Consider the following 25,063-nt stretch of genomic DNA (forward strand, 5'->3'; position numbering starts at 1 on the left):
ATGTGAATAGCTTTAGGAATGCTGTCAAACCCATATTTGGGGCTGGGGGAGGAAATAAGGAAGACACCACTCTTGGGGCTATCGCACACCATAAAAGGCCTCAAGAAGCTCATTCATTTCTTAAAGACGCATTATGTTTCAACTACAGCTGAGCTACACGTAGGTAACTTTGAAGACTTATGTAGAAAAGTCTTTACCTTCGCTGAAGTAACACTGAAGTTGAGAGGATTCTCCAGAACAGTGCGTAAGTAAAAGAATGACGACATTTAACTGCATTGCAGTTCAGTTTGGGGTTTGTTTGGTTGGGTTTTTGTAATGAAGCTAATAGTAGCCTTGAAGGAGGTCAACTGAAAGTATTTCATGTAACTAGAAGAGAAAGATACATTTCATGTTAAAACATATAGCAAAGTGAGGTGCAAAATAACTTAAAATGAGAAGGAAGTTCCTTAAGCATTGAAAAGCAAACGAAGACTAGCTTCTCGCCATCCAAATTAAAGGCACAACATAGGCTAAAGGAGTTTAGTGCAAAATTCTTATTATAGGCACAAGTATGATGAATATTCCTCCCAGCAAGTGTTGACATGAACTGCTCTATCAGATTTATTTATTTTTTTCTTTAAACATGGAAGACTGTAGCAGCACAAAATGACACCATTAATACATCAGTTGTCTTGCTTTTGCTGCTTTTCAGCAACGCATTTATTTTGATAAGGAAAATCCACACACATTAAAGTCATTTTTATTTTTCAGCATTTTGACACCAAAAGTGAAAGTCTTGTTACAATTTTCTACAGGATGGACACAAGTTTAGCTATTTGGATTACTCAAAAAAAGCAGATTAGAAGGAAAACATTGATCCTAACAGAAAAAAAAAAAAAAAATCAACCCTATTGCTTTGCTACAAATTACCATGTTTGTCCCAAAGGTCACAGAAAGTAAAGCTTCCCAGTAGCTATAGTCTACACAATAACTGTACTTAGAGTAAAAAGATACTATTAACTAATGTTCTGGGCTTTTTATAAGTAGCACTTTAAGTAGTATGATTTATTGCGATTCTGTACCAAGCAATAAGACTGAACATTTGTATGCTGCAGATTTAAGCAAATCAAAATGTATACATTCACTTTTAAAAATTGTTGCTTATCACTCCTCATTGGTAGTAGTGAAGTCAGCTGCCTGCTCAACTAAGCTACACAATATAGAGCGTTTCAGCATGCTTCCACTGAGAAAAATATTCAACTGCATGAAAGTAGTAAATCTCACCTTAGAAGATGAAACTGTAGCAGAAAATGCAGCAATGCCCTCTTCATACAAGAATAAAACTTCATATGGAATTTTCACGCTTTGAGAATACTTCTCTATATGAATATTCAAAGGTAATCTCACATAAAGCTGTGTTGGAAAGACCTCGCTTTTTCAAAAAGAGAAAAAAGACCACTGCTAAAGTCAGAATTTAGACTACTTCAGATAACAACCTTGACCCAAAAAAGTATTTTAGTAGCAAATATTAATGCAATTTTATTTTCCACACATATTACTAATAAATAAGTTTCTCTAAGACTCTTGCCAATTAGATTTGTATTCAGCTCCTACGACACTGTAAGCACTAAAATGAAGGGATACATTTAAATGATGTTACGTTTAAACAGAGTTACTAAGACTTTTACAAAAATGCAAACATGTTTACAGTTACACTTACTAAAAAGTTACAGTAATCTACAGAAAAGGTTGTTGTACTCTCCCTACACCCTAAAAGAGATCAAATTCAGTTACATCACTACTGAAAAAAATGCATACAAAAATGCATTTCCCTTTACCACCTGCATTAAAATCCTCCACAATAACCTAGAGACAAAAGTACAACTTCTTTTCTGCACAAACGAAAAGCTTTAAAAACACAGCTTCACATTTTACTACATTTTTGCCCTTCTCAGCTTCCAAGTTCTTGCAAAAACAAATATACAGTTTCTCAAAAATGAATTTAAAGGATGTCCACATTAAAAAAATAAAGCCTACAAAAAGTTCAAAGGTCTAAAAAAATGTTACTCCTATGACAAAGTGATCTCCTGAAGTCCAAAGTCCAGAAAGTTACCGATGTCCATTTAATGTTATCTATCTTCATTTATCCAATTTATCAGGTTCCAATCACATTATTTGTAAGAAGTCCTTGAGCCGATGAGAGGGCAGAAGAGTTCTCTACAATTAAAAACAGGAGATTGCGCCGGGTGTGCCTTTTGGAAAGATACTCATTTGGCACTGCCCTGAGTTACAATATTCATTATTTCATATATTTAGAGAAAGGATTTCCTTGGTTAGTTTCCATAGACTGATAAACCAAAAACAAGAAGACTGAAAGAACAACAAAGAGAAGAACTTTTATCCACAGAGGAACGGAGCGTTCTTTTTTTGTTGGTGGTTTCTCCAAACTGATGTCAGTTGAGGTATCATATTTTGGAGCATACTTTGAGAAGCTTTCCTCCATTCTGAAGTCACTGGGCTCTATAGGCCGGCTGGCAGCTCCTTTGATCGGTCTACGGCAGCTAGCACTGTTAATTAAAAACCCAAATTAAAATATTGCATATTTAAGAGACTAAGATATACAGGAAAGTTTTAGTATTACAGTACCTGAAATATCTCAAACTCTTAACATATCTATTATAGCTATTTTTAGAAGTGTTTAAAAAATCATCCCTTAAACTCAAATTTCGCTTCACCTTATCCACATAATCAATGGATCATAACTTGCAATAAAATTCTAGGAGGTATCTCTCTGTTTGCATCTTTAATAATCACTTATGCAGCCCCACTGAAATTTCTAAACCTGAGATTATCACTGGATATTAGAATACCTACTGGTGGCTAAGTCGATACACAGACCAGTAAGGGTTAAGAAACCTACATACATTGCCAAGTCCTTATACACAAGCATCACTTATATACATCGATCACTTCAATTAAAAAAAAGGGTATAGATGTAACTAGACTGACAGACCTCAAAGCAAGAGAAGAGTAAAGCTGAGAAGTGAGCAGATATACCACAACAGAAGTAACTGGTACCATATATTCTCCTTATGGTAAGACTTTATGCAACTGCAATTTAAATTGAAGCTACAATTAAGATGTAAAATAAACTTCTGTGTTTCTAACATGTTAACATAGGGAAACTTTTTGTCAAACAGGACAAAGTTTTGTGAATTGTTGAATTATCTAAGGGTTACCTCCATTTTTGTTTAAATACAAAGTTGCAAAGAAAAATGTAAGAGCCCTTCCTATATGCCATCCTTATTCATGCTAAAGGTAATTTTTGACAACAGGACAGCTAATTAAAGGAAAAAAAAGGTATCTGAAAATTCTTTTTCGCTTTCAAAAAAAAAAAAAAAAAGCTCAAATACATGCTCAGAGATCTTCCCTTAATTTAATTTAGGCCTAAAGCAGTTGTAGCTACCCAAAAACTGAAATACTATGAGCCATTACCACAGAGAAGCCCTTTCCATGTAACTTCCAGCATCCACAAGTTCCAGTAATAATTCCTACTACAGTACAACCCTGGTCTCCCATCTCCAGTTTAAAGAAAGAAGCAGCTGTTTTGGCTAACAAAACAATGTACATAGAGCAGAAGAGCTAGGTACACATCTCAACTGTCATTGAGCCAGAATTGTCCTCCTCAGAAATCTATTCATTTAATCAAAAGATAGTTCTCAGCTTTAATAGGCTTACAAGAATGAAGAAACAAGTCCCCATAACCCTTACAAATACCTAATTCCTGTAGGCGTTGATACTTCATAAGGGAACATTTCCTTAAGAATATCCCTTTCTACTCTTCGTTCTTCTGTAGGAGTTCTCTCCACCACCTAGGAAAAAAAAAACAGTTATAGGCTGAACAGATCACAAAATAAAAAGCTCCTGCACAGCTACCTCAGTGACCACAACCATGTGCCATTTGTATGAATGAATGAGCCACCCAGTGACATCCAAGAAGTTTACTTCTTGGGTTTTAAGAGTTCATATAACCTTTGTTAGAGGCAGTGGTCTGATCACTTTTGCCATCTCAAAACATTCAGTGTTCTCCTCAGTTTCCTTTAAGATAAAGAATACATCGTGTAAATACAATACACCTGCCAGTCAATGATGCAGACGATCCAAAAAGCTTAACTATCACCTCTATCATGGCTGTGTTGAGGAGATCACAGGATTGCTTGTGATCAACATGATTAAAAGAGCACTGATGTGGGAAACGTGTCTCTTCATGCTGTAATAAACAATGCCACAGTAAATACTAACTGAAAAAAACTTACGGAGTTCAAAACAGAACATCAGCTCTTCCCACCACCTATTTGACAACTAAATGTATATTCCAGTCACACTATAAACAAAGCAGCCCATTTAAAAAATCTCAGACTCATCGGCAGAATAGGCTCTACAAGCATTAATACAAGTTTTGTCTACAGTAACTACACAAAGCAACGAACTCCATTTAAATTCAGTAAGTATTATCTTGGAATGTAAAATTCCACAACATTACAGTACTACTTTAATACAGTTATATATACTTGCAAGTGATTTAGACAGTTCTCCAAGAGTCAGATAATTTTGACAGCTTGAATAGGTTAAAAGAATTCTTTTCTTTCTTGATAACCGATAGGAATCTACAGATGCTTTTTAAATTCAAACTTTTGGTCTAAAGTAATCCTACTATTTGATTCGGTAAATTAAGGCACATTGTGGTTTTTAAAGATAGGCTGATTTACAACAAAGGTAGATAATCCATTTCTCCTCTATCTTTGATCTATTCAAGGAATTTGAAACTGAAGTAAAAATAGATATTTTTTCATTGTTGTTCCGAAAGATAGCAGCATGAGGAGAAATACCACACCAAAACATATTTGGCTTAGGAAAAAAAGAAAAAAGCAGGACTCCCACACACACATACACACCCCAAATCTGAAAGAGTAAGATAAAAATAATGTTTATATTCTTTCTTTTATATCATATGACAACACTAATTTATATCGACCAGTGCCACCTGGGCAATGACATCCTCCACCCCTTCTGTATTGAGTAAGGAGTAAGCACACGCACACAAGAATCTTGTTCAGAGACAGTAAGCAAGAGCAATCTAAGTTTTAATTTATTTACTTCAGCTGTCATCAATGGTTTCTTTGGTGTTCTTCTGGGCATGTCTGAGAGTTCACTGATTGACAGTGTAGAAGCTGCATGCTTGAAATTTCCAGGCACCCTATTGACAACCTGCCGAGATTCAAAATTGTTCAAACTCAGAATCAGCCAAAAATACAAAATAAAAGGGGGGAAGGTGGCAGAACCAAATAATTAAACCTTTACGTGCATTGAATATATGCATGTTAGGAATTAACTCAACGTGGTTATATAACAGATACTCTGAAATAAGCACAGGAAACACATTGCTTATCATTCAAAGTAGCTTCTTTTAAGCCATTTAGAAACATAAAAGCTGTTTGGTTCACAAGAAAAGCCAAACTTAAAAGCAGACATTCTGCAGGTACTTAAGTCAATTTTTAAAAGTTCTAAGCTTTTAAAGTGTTTTTTTTCAACCCTCCCCCCAAAAAGACATTAGGTGGGACCTAGGTGACTACCTAGTCCCATGTCAAAGTAAAAAAACAGCATTAGGTGCTACTACAGATACTGAATGTGTGTTTTCAAAGACTACTGAATAGTCTTACTTTCCTTAAAGTAGTCTTCTATCTGATCAAAACAGAATGATTCTGCCAGTAAAGGTATATTACAGAAGAATCCCACTTGCATGATTTATTAAACATATTTACTAGGGTCTCGTTGCTTGCAGTCAAAATACTTTCAGCTATGGGAGTACTCTCTGATATTACAGCATCATCTACAGGCAACTGCGCTGTAGCTTCCACCTGTTCGTTCAAAACAAACAAAAGAAAACAATTGAATAAAATAGCCACTGGGATCCTAACAATGAGAAAAAAAAAAAGCTTGTCTATTATAAGAAGCCTCTCATCACCCTTTTCCTTGGTGTTCTTCTTGACACTCTTGTAGACTCCCTAGAAAATGCCTGCAGAGGTCCACTTTTTGAAGATCCACTTGTCCAGACAGGCTCAGTAACTCCATCTTGAGAATAGGTCTATTCAAGCATCAAACACATCAAATACATGAAAGCCAGCTCTAAACATTGGATATGCACAACCAAAGCCAGAATAGCATGCATACTCCATAAGTACTGTGTCTATGATTAAAAAAAAAAATAAGTAGATCCTAATACATTCAATGATGAATAGCTAGCTAGATTAGTAGTGTTGACCACCATGCTTACATTAGAGCACATTACTGTTCAGTAAATAATGCCCAGCAGTAAAACCTGTTATTCAGTCACTGCAACAGAGTGAACGAACTAATGCTACAAGTAGTTACATCAAGCCACGAATGCCTGACACACTTTCAGGCCCATTATGTTACCTGTCTACACAAAAAAATCATTTATGTGCATAAGCAGAAAGCTTCACCTTGTTCTCTACCCAGACAGGGATCTATTCTCTCAGGAAGAGACAGGAATGGTTTAGGCACAGCCATCTAACATTTCAACAGGAACTAGTCTCCAGCTACAAGGGGTATGAGATTTTTTTATAATCTTAAAGGTTTCCACACACAGAGGCAAAACTCACATAATTTAAATGTAACAGTAGGTTTAAGTGATCAAGCCTGACATAGATCTTTGAAAACTGAAGTAAAAACATGAAGTGGCAAACCTTTATAGTCATTAACAAACAGATAATTCCCTGTTCCCTACTGCAAGCTTTATACTCAAAAAAAGTCCTCCTCAAAACTAATTCAAAAAACAGACCTGGAGGGAAAGGCAGATAAAGACTTACTTCTTCTAAATTACATACAAGATTTTCCTTTTATTTGGTTAAGTTACAAAATAAAAATCTACCACTTTATTAATAATGATCTCTTTGAACATTAATCCTTGTGCACTGATGTATTACTAAGTTTTTGGCAGTTACACTGGTGCTGACGGAAGTTACATGGGATAGCGCAACTGTCAGTTACAGGTCTAGCAGCACCAATTTGTGTCTTCAAAGTTACCCCAGTGAAACTACAAAGCTGAGCAGCTTTGAGATCCTTAATAGAAGCTCTATTCGAGCTGCTATATATCCAGCAGAGGGAGCACAAGTGTTCGCTTTACTCCACAGTCCTCGGCTGCTTTGAAAACCAAATGATACGTATTTATGCACAGACTCAAAATGGATTCAGATGTTTCATAAAGAATTGTAGATTTCAGCTTGTCTCCAATATTATTTTCAATTTAAACAGACTTCTGACAAAAGATCTCTCGATCCCTCTTTATATATTCACCAGACACTGTCTTCTCTTCCTTCTTAAAAACTTAACCTGGAACCATCAATCATGGCTCCCCACCTCACACCCCTACACTTTCTATTTCAGATGTGTTCTTCTTTAAAAGCTTAGAGAAAAAAAAAAAAAACAACAACTTATTTCAGAGTGGTTCCACTCAAACACATTCCACTCAGGAAAACAGCAGCAACTCCCTCATCCTACTAATGGAGAGCTCCCCTGCCACAGTCTGTTTGACTAGGAACTAGTTTTCTTCTAATGAAAAATTAGAAGTACTTTAGTAAATAATCGTGTCCTTAATTCTTCAGATGTTTCTTAGTTTGGTGTTTTAAGTACCAGGTTTCAAGGTTTTTTTCTAGCATGAGAAGTCTGGGAAAAAAGAAACCCCAACAGATTCTACTGCACAAGACTTATCCAGATTTCAAAGTATATTCAACAGAAATTATTAAAAAAAACTTTGTTTGAAGTTATAGTTATCCTCACAGTTAACTAAACAGGCTTAGCCTGCTTATGCCACAAATACCTGAAATAAAACTTATTAGAATATAATACTTATGCTTAGGTACACCAACATTGTATATAAACAGGAAAAGCTACAATGGTGTGGTACACAAGTACTACTCAATGGGTGCTATAGATTATGAGTTTACCTAAGCTACTACTTCAGTTTTATCAGATGTGTCACGTGGAATTTCTATGCCAGCAGTTGCAATGCTGCACATTTTATTTGTAAGCAGTCCAGCTATATGGGCAGTCAAAAAAAAAGCAGGAAGGAGTAAGGGGACATAGCACATGCAGAACGTCACTATACAAAAGTCTCATGGACAGAGTGTAATAGTTCTATATTGCTAAAATTCCTTAACTTTGACATTCTTTAGTCTGCCTCTTTCTGTCCAGTGCCATCTACTATGAAGCCTTAGGCTCATTTTTGACCACTAACTCTACATTCACACACCTGATTGGAAGTGGGCATTCTAACTAGAGTTTTATCCCAACTTATCCAGTCCACGGGGAGAATGCAATTAAGCACAAACAGCCAAGGTAAAATTCAACTAGCTCTCCACTGCTGACTGATAAGCTTAATCAACCTCCCCACCCAATTTCTTTTGCACCAGCCTGCTTAAAGACTATCTATTTGCACTCTTAAGAGAATGGCAGCATCAGCTTTTCATCACTTTTCAACTTGTACATCTGGACTACAACTACTGCCACACAGGACCAAGAAGTAACAAAGTCTGTTCACATTAACAATCAATTCAACCCCACGGCTGATCACAGCCTCAATCTTTGAGCCAACGTCACCCAGTGCTTGACAACTGCATATAATTCTGCAGAATCGGTTTTGTCACATGACACAAGTTGCAAACTTAAGATCCAGTTTCACAGAAGCGGGAAGGAAAAGAAACATCTTCCCCATCTTTCACATCTATTTTGAACAAAATATGTGACTACACACATTTGTTAGCCAAAACCATTGAGATGTTCTTGGCTTCAAACACCTTAAGTTTCTGTTGTTTTTTTTCCTGTTATTGGGTTGTGGTATTGTTTCACTGGGTTTTTTGTTTGTTTTTTAAGCACAGTAGTCAGCAGCTGAAAGGTAAAAGATTTAACAAGCGAGAGGAGAGAGTTCATGATGAATTTAGCATCACTTTGAAATGAAATAATTTTTGGATTAATCAAGTGATATTCCTTTCATTAACTGCTGGTAATTAAAATATGCAAGTCACAAAATATTGTACCTACACTGTGCATACAAAAGACAGCAAGACAACCACAGTAATGACTCAATGTTATTACAGTGAAACTGTAATAGAAATTGAGTAAGAACTCATCACTTGAAAATGCCACAAAAATATATCACAGTATCTCTTCTTTTTTATTCTGTACATAGGTTCCTGAAAACTAGGAAGCTTAATTTGCCGATAAACAAATTAAATGTCTCTATTACACTAAGGCTGGCAAGGAATTCTAGGTGAATAGTGGTTTAGAAAAAAGTAATCTTTATAATACAATAACCTCAAGGTTCAGATGCCCATTATAAAGACCATAATGAGCAGAGGTTGCCTGAATAAATTAAGGAATATTTTGTCTGCTGAATTAAGTTTGAGTTTTGATTTGTAGAAGTAAAATCTGTTCAGCTTGTTCCCTAAAAATCCAATTTAAAATAAGCAAAACTAGTTACAGATCTCCATAACTGTTGTATCATCCAAGCTCACATAGCAGCATATTACTTAGAGACATCCACAGCTAAAACATGTTAATATATACATACACACCACCTAAATGTGAAGTATCTGGCATTTATCATCTTATAAAGGAGAAAAGTAATTGAACTGCTAAAATACATTGAGCTATTAATAGGTCAGATTTTTTACTAACTGAATGTTTTCTATGCAAGTCTTTTACTATAGCAAAACTTTGCCACTTACTGTAAAGATCCTAAGTAACTTAAGCTGGGGAACTGGGTATTTAGTGACACTGTCACATCACAAGGATGGATCAGCCACCAACTACTGAATCCAGTACTTAGCCAACACTTTGAGAACGTGAGGTGCTTCTATAAAATCCCTCTCATTAAGACAATAGAATTAATATTACTTATAAGTACTAGTGGCACATATAGCAAAATTTAAACTTGCTATTTCTTTTTCTTCTTAGGAAAAAACTTTCCCACAAATTAATGTCTATTTGAGTACTACTGCTGCAAATGTAGGGAAGGAAAAATGTCACATAAATAGCTAGTGTACACATATACACCCACCTCTATGTATATGAATATAGGCATATACAGAAGCACAATACTTCATGCATTCTATTTAAAGCAGTAATTAGGCAAGTATATTTAAAATGCATACATATCTCTATAAACCAGATATATGATGTATGTACATGTATTTAAAAACAATTCTTTGAGCAAAAGAAACCACCCACCCACATCCTTTTTCTAAACTTTTTTTTTCTAGAAACAGCTTCTTTTATTGAATCAAGATGTTTACAAACATCCAACTGGATGACATCAGCCCATCTGACTTAAAAATCTGACAGGTTTCCAAAACTAAGCACGTTAAGGTTGCCTATGATTTTTCTCAAATTGGTGATACAGCAAATCAGACAAATAGCTTTTAGAAGACCATAATATTGAATATTAAACAGGCTAAAAACAGCAGCGATAGTTAACTTGCAGGACTCTCATGCTGTATTAGGCTTCCTGAAAGAATTTTTAAAAAATTAGCATAGCCCACTTAGTTAAATGTCATTATGTTAAAAGCACTAAAGTATTTAGTAAGCACATTCCCTGCAGTTAGTAGCTGCTCAGGATGCCACCCAATTAAACATACCTCGTTGTGTTCAACAACTCTTCTTTGTTTGAGTGCTACTGGAGTCTTCGTCCTGGCTTTCAATGGTTCTCTCTTCTCAAGCCTCAGCTCAGTCTTTGGATCTGTAACCAGTTTCAATATAACTAGTTTCTATAATACTACTGATTGTTGTACTAGTTTAAACCAATTATATTTTATGTAAAAAGTAATTAAGAGGCAACTTATCTTTCTACTGAATGTAGTGGAACAGGAACTTCTTTAAGAACAATCTTAAAAAATGTTTTGAAACACTGAGTCAAATATTTCAATTTTGTCCTAAAAAACCTACACTTCAGATAAGTTTTGACCAATCCAGCAGTTCCACTTAGAAATTGGTATCAAGTTGCAATTAGTTTAACCAAAGTATCATTATACTATTGATTGTAATAAGGGTATTGGAAGATTTTCAAGGTTGTTCAGGGTCGTAGTTAATTCCCTTTAAAATACATCACATATATATATGGATGTATGTATTTCATATATATACGTAAGAAGGATTAGCAGTCACCTTATCAGTAACAGGTTATATTATTTCCACTCCTCTCTCAAATTCTAATAGCATTACACCTACATATTTAGAATTTATAGAAACCTTCATTTTTCTGGCACGGGGGAGTTCAGTTTTGGTTTTTTTTCCCAGTGGTTGAACAGTTTAGAGCAAGCATATGTAAGGATAAGGAGACAGCTGTCAGTTGTGACTAGGCTCTTGGCTGCCCTAAAAACAAATACCTAAAGAAATAGCTAACGTCCTTCCCCCTTGAAAGCACAAGAGATTAAACTTCAAAACCAAGCCCAAATATGCAAGGGAGATCCGCTGAGTTTCAAACTATTTCAACTCTGTCCTGTCTCCATGGAATTTGCTGTAAAGACAGCCACTACAAAAAAAAAAAAAAAAACACCACCCCAAAAACCATGTCACAGAAAATAAGCATCTTGTAACATTCCATTCAAGACACTCTTGAAAGCCTACAATGCTTTTACTTTTTGTAAGATGTATGATGATATGTTGAGGTTCTACTTCCGCTACCCCTATATTTTGTGACATAAACTTGACATTAAAACCACAAAAAAACCACCCACTACCAATCAACCAATCTCAAACTAAGACTATAAAGAACGTCACATAAAAGCAATTGAGTCATACATTATAGACACTAAACATTTTAAAAGTACAGAAGTTGAATAAACATTCATACACTATGCAATAGTTAATAATTACTGTGACCAGCGTAATACAAAATGGCACTTGCAAAGTGCACTGGAATGCTTGATACACAGTTCTCCTACCTATCAGATTTACGGGTTCCACTCTGAGGAAAACAGACAAAAGAGAATCATTTATTAGAAAACAGTTTCCTTTGCCACAGCAGGCACCTGGGTCACTGTGCTAGCAGTGCCTGATCAAGTACATGACTCACACGGTCTACAAGCAGGATCTTAAAGCCTCACCTAACAGCAAGACCATGCCTTCTTTAGATATTTCTTCTACAACAAGTATTACTGATTTATAAATTGAATAGTTCACATACAAGTTCCACTTAAGTCTTACCTTCCTCATTGTCACTGTACTGGTCAGAATCGTTATTTCCATTTTGTCTGGTGTTCTCTGAAGCTGGAGTAACCACTGGGAGAGGCACAGGTGCCTTCAATTCAGGACCTTGCTCCATCAGTTTCAACAGTTTTTTCTCATAGAGTTTCCTAGTAGTAGCTGTAACAAGTAAGGATACATGTTGAAGATATACTTCTCATTTTTCCTGACCTGATTGCTAGAACTTGTCTGTTCTAGATTCTTTGAAAATCTCTGAAATGTATGGGTTTTATTTTTAATCTGTCTGTATGACCCAAAGCATATATATCTAGATATGTAGTTCTACCTCTAAGGCTTTTAACTTTTTAGTTCAAGAGAATTCTTAAGATAAACTTAAACCTGTTAGTAGACTGAAAGTTACAAGCATTTCCCCATGGAAAGAAAAGTTACCTGCATCTTAGATGTTTTGTTTCATATGCTGCAATACACTGCTACACCCTCACACACACACAAAAATTAGTGAGATTGATCTTGCAAGGGTGACAGTTTCCAGACAGATTCTATTATTATCCTCTTAATCCCTTTACTGTGGAATTAGCACTCCTTCCCCCTTATTTTAACCTTTGCCCTGTTGGCAAAGTCAGTCCAACAAGTATCAGAGGTGGTGTAAGCAAGCAGCAACAACAGAACTTCTTGCTTGCCATATCTATCCTCAGGCTGGCTGCTGTGAACAGGGGACAGCTGTTTAAAGTCTAATACATACTTCCATATCAATACTGAGCTGGCAAAAATCTGTAGAGGTGACTGATGCCTGAGCTGTTAGCTGCAGAAAACTCTAACCTTAGAATACTTCAGATAAGAGGAAGCCACCCTTAAAAAGAAGTTGCAGACTCAAAAAACCAGAATCCATACTCTCTAAGAACTAAGGCTTTTACTTAGACCAAATTTTAGTATCTCCCCAGTGGACTTGAATAGATGCTTGAACTTGTCAGAGGACTTGAGAGTTACTCAGCAAGTATAGACTGAATGGGAAGGCATACAGAGATAGAAAAAAAAAAATATTACACAAGATTTTGAATACACATGGGATTCCAGGCTCCACCACCGACCCTTCCATCTACCCAGGATTTCAAGAGCATTCCACAGAAGGCTCAGCACGTTACAGGCAACCATCTTTTTTTGGAGAGCCGTAAAATCGAAGTCCCTTGCCACAGGCTAGAGTACAATCTGAAAAGGTAGTAGCAATAGCTTTGATCCTACATCACAGATGAGCGCTCAAGGCAGGAGATTAAGCTGGGGTCAGGATCTCTCCTGATGTAGATTAGTATGCAGGATAGAATGATAGGTTCAGAGGGCCAGAAAAAAAAACCAATTATCAAAGGAAAACATTATTGCACAATGTAATGAATAGGAAACACTCTAAGGAGTGTTCCATGTTCTCATTCCACTCTCAATCCTGTCAGGTAAAACGTATTTTCTATTTAAGACCTAATTACCCTGGTGCTGAACTTTAATAGTTATGCAGCTTCAGAACGTAATTTGGAACATGTCCAGCTGGCCTAGGACATAAAAAGAGCAAACTGTGGACTTGTCAAAGCTGCAATGGTTGATGTCTTCTCAATGTAAATAGTTCAGTGAAAACGTCTTCAGTACAATTGCAATAGTGCTGGTGCTAAAAAAGTTTAGAGCACCTAGAATTGAGGTTTAGAGAGAACTACACTTAACAGATAAATATTTCCTAGTTCAGTTGACCTACCTACAATCGGGCCAGGATTCACTCCATACTTCATAAGCTGATCTTGAAGATCTTCATTACTCATCTCTGTTATATCTAGGTCATCCTTCTCCTCTGGCCTGGGTTTGTCGGTTTTCTTCGTGGCTTTCTGTGAATGTAGGAGGAAGAAACAAGAGTCAAGTCTTTACAGTTAATACAGAACTTCTAAAAGTCCTAAACAACACACAGACTCAGAAAAAAACGATATTCTTTCTTCTCCTCCACCGGTAAAGCCTATGTGAAACATTTCAAACACCCACATCTACTAAACAAACATGCACAAGTTTTCTACTTAAATAAATACCCACTACAAGTGTCCTCTCTAGTCATTTTTTTAAAATGGTCTTACTCAGTATTCTAGTCCCATGTTTTAATTTGAAATTCAAGTATAGGACAAGAGAAGATTTCTCTCTTATGACTGGAGAGGTAAGTTTCAAGCTGTTTCACCATCACTGCACTAAGCTACACACACATTCCATGGGCATTTCTACACCTTACTCTTCTACCTAGTAGGCCAACTAATAATACGGAAAAACCTCTTCAGTATCTACACTCTCTTAACCAAGACCTCAAAAATCCTTATTCCAGATTCTCCTAGTGTTCTCTGTAAGATTACATGATGTTACAATGGGAGTGCAGGAAAGGCAAAACCAGAAACACCTTCAAATTTTCAAAATCCTGCCTGTCTGCTTAGGCCTCTGCTATTGTAGCTCTATCAGATCCTAAACCTAACTCTGGCAACATTAGAACAGCTGGCAACACACCACCACCATATACAGATGGTTATCAAAACAATCTGCCAAGATGCTACTTCTAAATTGGCAGATTCCACTATATCCAACCAGAGTGATCATAACATTTGTTCAACTTGGGAAGCCTTTGTTACTGCAACAGATATTTCAAGCTCCAAGATTTGCAAGACAGTGCAGAGACAAGACAGAAAAAACCCGCATGTTTAGGATCCAATTGCTCCCAACTAAAAGATCTTGATATTGCTTTGGAATAAGTCACATTTGTATCTCAAATTTGTAGGTTATAAACGTATGCAAATTCTGCACCTAACATGTTTCTCAACTTGGTGGCCCAGAAGGCCTGATTGTGGAATTTTAGTCTTTGGTAAGTATGAGAGAACCCACAGAAATATAACATCCATTCACAATTAACAGTTTGGGTTTTTTCCTTGCTGTGCTTAGTAAAATAGCACTAAAAGACTTAAGATGACTAATACGAGTCAACATTATACACCTAGCTGTTAATGCCAGTTAAAATTGGTTTGCAAGCAGGCTTGGTCTTGCCTCAAGTGTCTTGATATTTTAAAGCTACACAGAGACTGTATGAGGATTTCCTAAGTATAGCTGACTCTTAAATTAATTTTTCCTGTAGCTCCTGGATTGTGAAAATCCTGGCATGAAAAAACTTAAAATCAGCTGTGCTAAGCAACAGAATCTCTAAGAGTACATGCTAGCTCTTAATTCTAAGTGATAGACTTTAAGTAGTCTAAAGAAAAGATGGGCTCACTAAAGTGGTAGATTAAACATTTTATCAAACATTCCACTCCTCTGTCATACAAAAATCTAATTACTTTTTGAAGCAAGTGAGAGTCCTTATCTAGTACACACAAAAGAATCAACCTGCAACTACAGGAGATTTGTATTTACTTTGGAGTGTGTTGGTCAATACTATTTCAAGTTAAGTATCACATTAACAAGAATTGCCTATTCAGTGCACTTTTTCTGGACTACTAGACTGTCCAAACAGTGGAATTGTTCCAAAATACATGCTGGGTTTTCTTGTTTGGTTCTGTTTAGACTATCAACAGCTCTGGCATTTGCACAGATCAAACAAATTAACTAAGATACTATCATGATGCAGGAAATCAACATTCCAATTGTACTTTAGAGACACTGGAAGCCTAGCGTAATGTATCTACCTTTGCATCACTTAGAGGGTAGGAGAAAGAAACTATAACAATACACACCAGAAGAACTATCCAGCATTCTGCTAGACGTTTTACAGAAATCTCAACTACCAGAAATCTAACTGCAACTAATAAGGAATATGGTCCTCTAACACAAATGAACTCAAATATTTCATGGTAACTTATGTATTTCTTTTCCTTCCAAGTACCATTTGACTTTCTCCTGCAGTATTTGAGACCATAATAGTCGAGTTTCAGCAAAGAAAAAGGGTGAGGAATGGATGAAAAGTTGCAGGTAATCTGTGTTCTTCAATAATATAGCCAGGTGATTTAACTAACTTGTACTCTGGGAGATCTTCGACTTTCACTTTTACTTTACTCTCCTTAAAGCAGATGCAAATTACACACTTGTGTAGGTAGAAAAGTGCCATTATCCCTCCCTAGAAGCATAAGACAGGAAAAAAGAATTTCTCTCATCCCTCAGCTGTAGTATAGTGGCATTAATCTCAGCAACAGCATGAGCTTTAATTACTAGTACTATTACAGTACCACTACATTTTCTAGGCATCATCACAGTTTATCCGCAGGACTACCACATGAGACAGATCAAAAGAGATAGCTTTAAAATGTATCATTGCAAAATAAAACACAAAGACTCCACCCCAACATCCAACACCCATACCTTTCTGCTCTGGTGACTAAAATTAAACTAGTGTTAATATCAATTCAGCAAGATTTTGACCGGCTTGAGAGTAGGGCAGAGAGGAACTTTATGTGCTTCAACGAGTACAAGTGCACCTCAGGAGGAACCCAGTACAGGCTGAGGGCTGACCTGCTGGAGAGCAGCTCTGCAGAGAGGGATCTGAGAGTTCCGGTGGACAGCAAATTAAACATGAGCCAGCAACGTGTCCTTGTGGCCAAGAAGGCCAATGGGACTCTGAGATGCATAAATAAGACCATGGCCAGCAGGTCAAGGGAGTTTCTCCTCCCATCTCTGCCCTGGTGAGACCTCATCTGAAGTACTGCATCCAGTTCTGAACTCCCCAGCTCAAGAAGAACAGGGAACTTCTACAGCAAGTCCAGCAGAGGGCTATCAAGATGACCAGGGGACTGGAACATCTTTCTTATGAGGAAAGGCTGTGCAAGCTGGGGCTGTTCAGTCTAAAAAAGGCAAGACTCAAGGGGGGGCCTCATTAACATTTACAAGTACTTAGAGGGTGGATGCCAGGAATATGGGGCAACACTTTTTTTTTTCTGTAGTGTCCAGTGACAGGACTAGGGGTAATAGACAAAAGCTGGAACACAAAAAGTTCCACTTAAAGAAAAACTTCCCTCCTGTTCAGGTGAGGGAGTCCTGGCACAGGCTGCCCAGGGAGGTCGTGGAGTCTCCTCTGGAGGTTTTCAAAACCTGCCTGGATGTGTTCCTGTGTGACCTGATTGAGGTGAACCTGCTTTAGCAGGGGCTTGGACTAGATGGTCTTTATAGGTACCTTCCAAGCCTGACCGTTCTGTGATTCTGTGATAATGTGGTATAGAGGGGAAGTGCTTAAAATGAAATTGTGGTGAATGCCAGGATTTGCTGAGCTAAGGTGGTGTAGTTGACTACTTTGTATGTAATGTAGGTGTTCTTGTAACTCGACTAACAAAACCTTATGTTAAAATCTTGTAATTTGATCCAGAGCTAGCAACATTTAAAAAAAAATACTTCTAGATTTTGCCTTTAATAAAACAAAACCCCAAAACCACACAAACAAACTCACCAACAGAAGATGGAAAAGGATCTGCATACTTATTTAAGAGAGACTTGTTCACACCAAAGAGATAGCAGTTTGTTAGTGGTATTTGTCAGGCTTAGCTTCAAATTAACTAAGTTTCAATCCTTCAAACCAGTACTGAAGTTAATTATAAGCATGGGGCTCCTACACAGAATTCTCAGTACTAGGGCCAAAGGAAAACAGGAACATAAGAGAAGTTGATCTTCTCAAGGTATCATATCTTCATATCATAAAGCTTTCACCAATGAAAGAAGCAGAAAATGCAAGCAATGAAAATTCAGACCTGGAAGCTATACCTTACCTTATCTTTGGCATTCCTAATGAACAGAAATGCAACAGCCACGGACCAGTTTATCAGACCAACTTTTCACAGAATGGTAGGGTTTGGAAGGGACTTTTAGAGATCACCTAGTCCACCCCCCCTGCCAAAGCAGGTCCACATAGATCAGGTCTCCTTTACTAGTTCTAGCTCTCCTCCACCAATGACAAGCGTATATAACATCTTGAAGAAGCTTTAAATAACAGACAACTATGGTACATCATCAAAAGAAGCATTTTTGAATCCCAAGTTCAATGGCAACTACATCAGGCTATTCAAGGACTTAAATTCCAAACAGGTGCAGCTTCATTACAAGAAGCAGAAAGGCTCAGGGCTTCTTTACTGTTTCTCTGAACGAGGTTAAGGCAAGCTAAGAAAGCCAAAAAAAAAATCACACCAACAGGACATTCTTTAATTCTTCAGTTTGTATAGTGTCCTCTCTGATAAATATTTCTCTAGAGGAGGGGAAGATAAGAAACTGCACATGCCAAGTCTCAATAACAGACTCTGAAATGCAGAGGTCTCTAGTCCCCTCACCCTTTTTATTCTATCACACACAAACATTTCCTGCAATAGATTTTTTTTAAACCAAGTCCCACTGAACTTTTTAGCCTCAAAAGCCTCAAGACAATATTTCCCAAAAGCTACAGGACAACAGACAAAATAAACAATGGGAAGGAAATTATGTATCAGTAATTCTGAGATACTGATACACAAAATTTAAAGACTTATCTACCTTTCAACCTCAGTTAAGTGCCAGACTTAGAACTTCCAAGCCTATGTACAGTAATAGTCCTAATTTTTTAAGATTACAGACCACTCAACCTTTCCACACCCTTCAGCTCCTAGACACTAAACTACAGGTTATTTGGTGAAGTGAATATGACCACTCTGAAAACAGATGGATGATACACAAGGAAAAGTTGTTTCCAGAGAACCTCAGTGAAAGAGTAAAAATTCAGAACAAAAACCATATCAAGAAAGCAAACTCATGGCTCAATCAACTGAATAATGACCTAGTGATCTGGTTTAGGTATGTGTCCCTGATACACAACTGGTTTTGCATTGCAAAAAAAAAAAAAACCCTTCAAAAGGATTCTTTTTTTTTCAACCATAACCACCATTCTTACACCAGCAGTCCAACAAGCACGCCTCCCTAGTTCGTAAGTCTAGAACCACAAGAAATCAGAAGGTGCAGAATAGCGTGGCAGGACTTGCCATTGCAGCAGGAATTACTCAGGCACCTCAGCCCTACTGCCCACAGCTGTCACTCAGACAGCTGATGAGTGCCATTTAAAAGACCACAAAGTTGTTAATCTGTACGCTAGCTCACAACTGCACTGCACAATTAAGAGATACAAGTACTAAGTAGACTCTCCCCTCACCAGGTAGGACATATGTTTTACATTCTCACCTATATGAGCACATAGTTTCACCTGTCATGCTCCTTATCTTCATTAACTAGCAGTTTTATTATTATTACCTTCCCTTTTCCAATAAGGAAGAGGTTGAAACCTCTTAATTTACTTAGCTACTTGATTAAAACAAAAGAACTTCTTTATCTGATAGGTCTCTTCATGACCTTTCAAAACAGCCCTTCAAGTCCGGATGCTCTCATTTTAACTTCATTAACGTGAGGAGACATCTGAACAATTTTTTTTCAAATCATCACTTTAAAGGTAAAACATACCACTTGGTGTGTTTTAGAAGAGATTCTTCCAGAATATTAAATGCATCAATAAACTAAATTATTAAAACCTACAGATTCTGATCTCTCAACAGCTCCTGTTCGCTGACAGTGTCAAGATGATGGTTTTGGTATGTGCTTTGAAACTATTCTGACAATGATGCAAAAATGCCATCTAATAGTTATTTTTCCTTTGAGCTATCTGTCTTGCTATTCAGCCCATAACTAACCAGGAGCATCCAGATGCAGCTGGTTCCCCCTGCAGCAACAAGGTGTCTCACATACCAGCCGCTGTCCTCAAGTACTGCTATGCTAAAGAGGGTTAGAAAAACAACATTGCTCAAAGACATTAGTAGGGCTGAACAAGCTGCCTTCCAGAAAATTTTATCAGACTGAGGCCCAAACAAGCATGATTTTAAAAGCTTTTTCTCTCCTAGTAAGAATATATATTCAATTATATTGAGCCCCATCCCCCCCAGAATCACAGAAGCATTATGTCTCAAGAAGTGGCCATATTTAAAAATGTACTTGCAAATTTCACAGGAAAACTCTTCTTTAAAAATATTTGGAGTAACATTTAATCTTACCTTGATTTAGAAAATTTTATGCATTCAACAGCATTTGAAGTCATAATCTACAAAGCAGACTATGCAGTAGGAGGGGGCTTTAATGCATCACATTATGAAGCATAAAAACACTGAGTATTGCTGTGGGGAAGTAAGATCTTACTACAGTAAATAGTTTCATTTTTAACTTTAGGTGACCAAAAAAAAATGCTAATTATCTAAAGAATTTGCTGTTCCAAAGCATGATGGTTTCAGGGCTCAAAAATAATGCAATTGGAAGAAAGCCTCTGTGCATGTGAATCATCTGTATATTCACTACTATATCAGAATAAAAAAAAAAAAACACAAACCACATCAAGAGAAATTCCCAAGTGAAACAGCAGCAGTCCTGTGTCTTATGGACACTTGTCTCACAATACACCAACCTGACATCACTAGGTGGAAGAGCAATGGATTTTAAAGACTGAAGTTGTAGTAGAATTAAAACTACGGAGTTTTGTCTCATTGCTTTACAGTTTTTATCAACAGAAAACGTGCACGGCTGTCCCCACTGCAGCATGCTCGCTCGGCTGACAGAAAAAGCGGGCCGGTCCCGAGGCAGCAGGAGCACCCTCCGCTCCCCGCACCGGCTGCGGTGGGGAGGGGCCTCGGAGCGCCCCCTGGCGGCCCGCCGCGCCCCAGCCCCGCCCCCGCTCCCCCGCGCGCTGCTCAGGCTCGGACCCAGCGCTACAGCGAAGCACAGCGGAACCGGAGCCTCAGCGAACAGTAAAATCTCTCCAGTGCTGGGCAAACCAGGTCCGCCTTTATTCAGGCCAGTACGGTATCCTGATTTTCACACTAAGTATTTTGTACATCTCTGGTAGGCAGTGTCCATCGAGTAAGGACAGGCTGCTTTTTGACTGTTTATCTCAACCTACACAACACAGAGGACTCCTGGCTCAAGGCAGCTGGACTCCAGCAAAAGTTAAGCACTCAGAACTGCTGTGTTGGGTGTTACTACTGGTAACGTTGTTCCTAGTAAGTAGGTGACACTGAGTAAGCACTCACTTCAGAAGAAAAAGGTTACACTTGCTTTGCTCTTCTCTTCACAAGCACTCATTTCCTTGCCCCAAGAGCCCTTTTCTACCCCTCCCTCTGTGCATCCAGCATTCATTCCATCATCCCAGCAATGAGATGATGTTTAGTTGGGTTGGTTGTTTTTCCTTAAGGACTGTAGAATATTAAGCTATATCCAAAGAAATACCAAAAACCAAAGAATAGCAGAAAGCACAGCGGGACAGAATCCTTCAAAACGCAAACCTACACAAGCGCTCCTTCACATGTTTTTACAAGTTAATACTAGACCTGACTGACTCACCTGGACTGAAGTCTCAGTTTCCTCCCTTTGCCCCTTATTTCTAGTTTCTTCTCTTTCAGAGTGCCTTCCCTCCTGTCTCCTCTTATCTTGACAAAATATTTCACTTTGTTTCCACACCACAATCCCACTCCCCTTGACGTCAGCCTTCTTCACTCTGCATCTTCCTTCCAACTGTCTTGGGTGCATGCCATCAGAGATGTGTATGTTCCCCTCATGGGCAGGCGGCTGACTGGAGTAGCATTCTTATGCCAGAAGCCATTAACAGGGACAACAGATACTCAAACTACAAGGAGTTTCAGAACTACCTAAACTGTACTAAACAGACAATAAGCATACATCAAGTACCTCTTTTTTTCTGGGGGGGGAGGGGGCACAACAGACCCAAAGCCAACCATCATTACAACATGCACTGAGATTTAGGAAGTTACTATGATACAGTGTTCTGATATTAACACACAAGGTTAGCAGAAATAGTCCAGAGCCTTCCAGACATTGTTAACAGGAGTGGATGAGTACCACCCATTTCGTAAACACCAAAAAAAGTCACCTAGAATTGTTTAAGCTTAACACTGCAAAGTAAAAGGAAAAAGCAGGTCTATGAGCTCCAGCACCTATTAGGCTTTCCTTCTAGAAGCATGAAAATGTGTCAGATTCAAGCTTATCGTATTTTACTCAAAAGCACCTTGCAAATATGACAGGCAGACCACTAGGTCAGAGCACTGTCTAGTTCACTGTACAGTTTCTCCAGTGAATGCCAGTTAAGTAACTAGATGTTAAACACAGGTAAATAACTTGGTTAGAAATCTCTTCCTCTATTAATTGCAGTTTTTGCTTTCTTAATTCGATAACTGTTTGCTGGGGTTTGTTAAAGTGTGAAAGACCTTCAAAAGAGTCCATTTCTCTGCACCCTCTTTACAAGTGAGCTTTAAAATATAGTATTTCAGCTACAATACTTGTAATATCTCACACATTATTACTTTGGCAGCTATCAATCATACAAGGCTTTACATGAGGTAAGACAGCACTCAACTATGACTGAAGACTACTTTTTCCATATATACAAAAGTACAGACCACTTATTAAAAATGAAAAAAGGAAATCTCATTTTTTCCAAGGAAAACATTTCAAGTGGCATCAGGTCCCCCTCCCTTCCCTTATATGAGAAAAGAAAGTCTGTCTAAGAAAGCAAGTAAGAGGACCAGCTAAACATGCTGGAGAAGCACTTTGCTATAAAGCATATGCTTAGAGGTACGAGAGAGACAGCTACATTAAGCAGACTCTCTTCACACTAAACAGTCCATTAAACAAAACAAATAAGCTGTCCCTTCACAGCTTTGTCTTTCCATCTGGAGTCGTTCATACCGAGTAGAGTTGTTTCATCACAACGGAGGCAGCTGACGGAAGTCTTCTTTCTAAAGTAAGTTGTAACCTCGTGCACTTTATCTTCCTTTATCCCTCCAAGTATTTCATTTGTGAGACCGGCCAACAAATGAAAGCAAAGGCTCTCCAGTTCACAGTCGGGAGGTAGCCTCACACTCCACGCATGACCTCGCTGCCCCTCCCCGGCTCCAGGCCCATCCCCAGCCCGGGGGCCAGCTGCCTCAGAGCCACCGCCAAGAAGCGCGCAGGCACCCGCTGGACGCGATCAGCGGGCGAAGCCAGCGGTTGCTCAGCCCCGCCGCCGCCGCTCGTTGTTCGCCTCCTGGCGCGGGGCGACCGCTGGCAGCGCGCTCCTGCCCCTCAGCCCCGCGCGCTATGGACCGTCCCCGCCGGGCACGATCGCGCCTTCAGCCGAGCCGGGCCGCGCTTTAAGTCAGGCGAGGCGGAGCCGCTCCCGGCCCCAGGAGAGAGGACGCGCGGAGAGCCGCGGCGCCTCACGCCGGTCTGTAAGCCGCGACCGGCAGGCGGAGGGGGGAGGAGGAGACGACAGAGCCATTCGCGCGGGAAAGCGGGCCCGAGGCCGCCGGGAAGCCGAGGGAGCGCGGCGGCGGGGGGCGGCTACAGCTGCGGGAGAGAGGCGGCGGTACTCACCCGCCCGACGGCAGCGCCGCGGTTCCTGGCGCCCAGCGGCGTGGGCTCCCGCTCCTCGTCGCTGGAGAAGTCGGGCTGCGCGGCGGCCGGCGGGTTGCGCGCCGTGAGGTGCTGCAGGTACAGCTGCACATACACGTCCTTGCGCTGCTCGCCGCCCGGCAGGCTCACATTGTTAGCGATCAGCTCGCTCTTCAGCTTCTCCTTGGTCAGCACCGACGGATCCGCCAGGAACTCGGGCATCGCCGCCGGCCGCCGCCGCCACCCTCCCGGGAGAGGCACCAACAAAGCGCGGACAGAAGGGGCGGGGGAGGAGGAGCGCTCGATTGCCCCGCGCCTGGAACCGAGCTCCACCGCGGGCGGGCGCACGCACCGAGCGCTTCTCCCAGCCACCAACAAGCCGCGCCCCGATTGGCAGAGCGAAGGACGAAGGGGCCCTACTATTGGCTGCTGGGCGGAAACGGGGAGAGGCGCGCGGGACCCAGCAGCGTTAGTGCTTTGCGCGAGGAATAGTAACGCAGTTTAAATTCGGCTCAGGCGGGAGAGGCGCGGGGGGCGGTGCTTGCGCGGGGGGCGCGCTGCCGCAGGCGGCTCCGCCAGCGCCCTGCCCCCTCCCCAATCTCTTCCCGCACCGCCTCGCCTCAGCCGTTCATCCCTTCAGCGCCGCCGCCGCCGGAGGGGGGTTCATGGGGGTGTGCGCGCTGCCCTCCCCGCCCGGGTCGCGGTTCTAGTATTGGATGCGTGCAGTGAGGAGCGGGGGAGGTGGTTAAGGAGCCCCCTGTAACCTGCCGTGATCCCCGCGACCCGCCGTGACATGTGGCACCGGCTGTGTTCCCGCTGCCGCGCCGCGGGCACCGCTGCCCTGGCGTGATCGGCTCGCAGAGCTCGCCGCCTGCTGAAACGCGCTTCGAGTTTTCTCCCAGAGCAAACGAACTCGCTGTTGTCGCTACCTCAGTGCTTAACTACATGCAGTACGTTAGCTACCAGGCTTCAGAAGAAACTGTGGTGGCTTACATGTTAAAAAGCAATATAAATAGAATCGCTTCTGTAGTACAATAAAATTTGAAAGGCACTCAGTCATAGAAACCTCTCCCGTTGATGGCATGTGCATATAAAGCAAACGTTCATATACCAATGTGGATTGACTACTATCACTTTTAAGCTTGAATAGAACAAATTTTATGGTAGTACTTATTTTTCAGTATATCTGACTCAAAGTTCCTGCAACACGGATATCACATGACAAGTGTTTTGGAAACGCTTAAAGGAAATTGAATTCCTCACCAAATTTGATAGTAATAATTTAAAGTGTAGCCAGTGTGTTTATACTTGAAAAGCCTACACGTGCCTTGGAAAACAGAGCTTTCCCCCAGCTCTAAGAATGTACATCTTACTCAAG

The 25,063-nt window shown here is 39.7% G+C and overlaps 1 protein-coding gene across 6 annotated transcripts; it reads right to left on the reverse strand.

Annotated features, from left to right (window-relative positions):
- Nucleotides 1-666: 666 nt before the first annotated feature.
- Nucleotides 667-24,075, reverse strand: TMPO (thymopoietin). 6 transcript variants are annotated; one of them, XM_062015136.1, is made up of 9 exons: nucleotides 23,668-24,074; nucleotides 13,997-14,123; nucleotides 12,262-12,420; nucleotides 10,695-10,795; nucleotides 6,005-6,124; nucleotides 5,802-5,897; nucleotides 5,137-5,247; nucleotides 3,757-3,851; nucleotides 667-2,546 (listed from the first exon to the last, which is right to left on the reverse strand). In XM_062015136.1, exons 1-9 carry the CDS (start codon nucleotides 23,905-23,907, stop codon nucleotides 2,279-2,281), a joined length of 1,317 nt encoding a protein of 438 aa, XP_061871120.1. In that variant the 5' UTR covers nucleotides 23,908-24,074; the 3' UTR covers nucleotides 667-2,278. The 6 variants fall into 6 exon arrangements, with proteins under 6 accessions (XP_061871120.1, XP_061871156.1, XP_061871130.1 ...); XM_062015172.1 differs by lacking the exon at nucleotides 23,668-24,074 and adding an exon at nucleotides 22,999-23,661; XM_062015146.1 differs by lacking the exon at nucleotides 23,668-24,074 and adding an exon at nucleotides 21,637-21,963.
- Between the last annotated feature and the right edge of the window lie 988 nt (nucleotides 24,076-25,063).

The sequence above is a fragment of the Colius striatus genome, chromosome 1, assembly GCF_028858725.1.
Source record: "Colius striatus isolate bColStr4 chromosome 1, bColStr4.1.hap1, whole genome shotgun sequence".
In the NCBI taxonomy this organism is placed as follows: Eukaryota; Metazoa; Chordata; class Aves; order Coliiformes; family Coliidae; genus Colius; species Colius striatus.

Bases quoted from the DNA above. Each gene is read 5' to 3' on its own strand.
- TMPO (XM_062015136.1), bottom strand. From the start codon at position 23,907: ATGCCCGAGTTCCTGGCGGATCCGTCGGTGCTGACCAAGGAGAAGCTG. The intron at 5,248-5,801 runs GTAAATATGTTT...GAATCTCGGCAG, and splicing joins CTGCAAGCAACGAGACCCTA to GTTGTCAATAGGGTGCCTGG. The intron at 3,852-5,136 runs GTAAATAAATTA...TTTTTTTCCTAG, and splicing joins AACCATTGATGACAGCTGAA to GTGGTGGAGAGAACTCCTAC.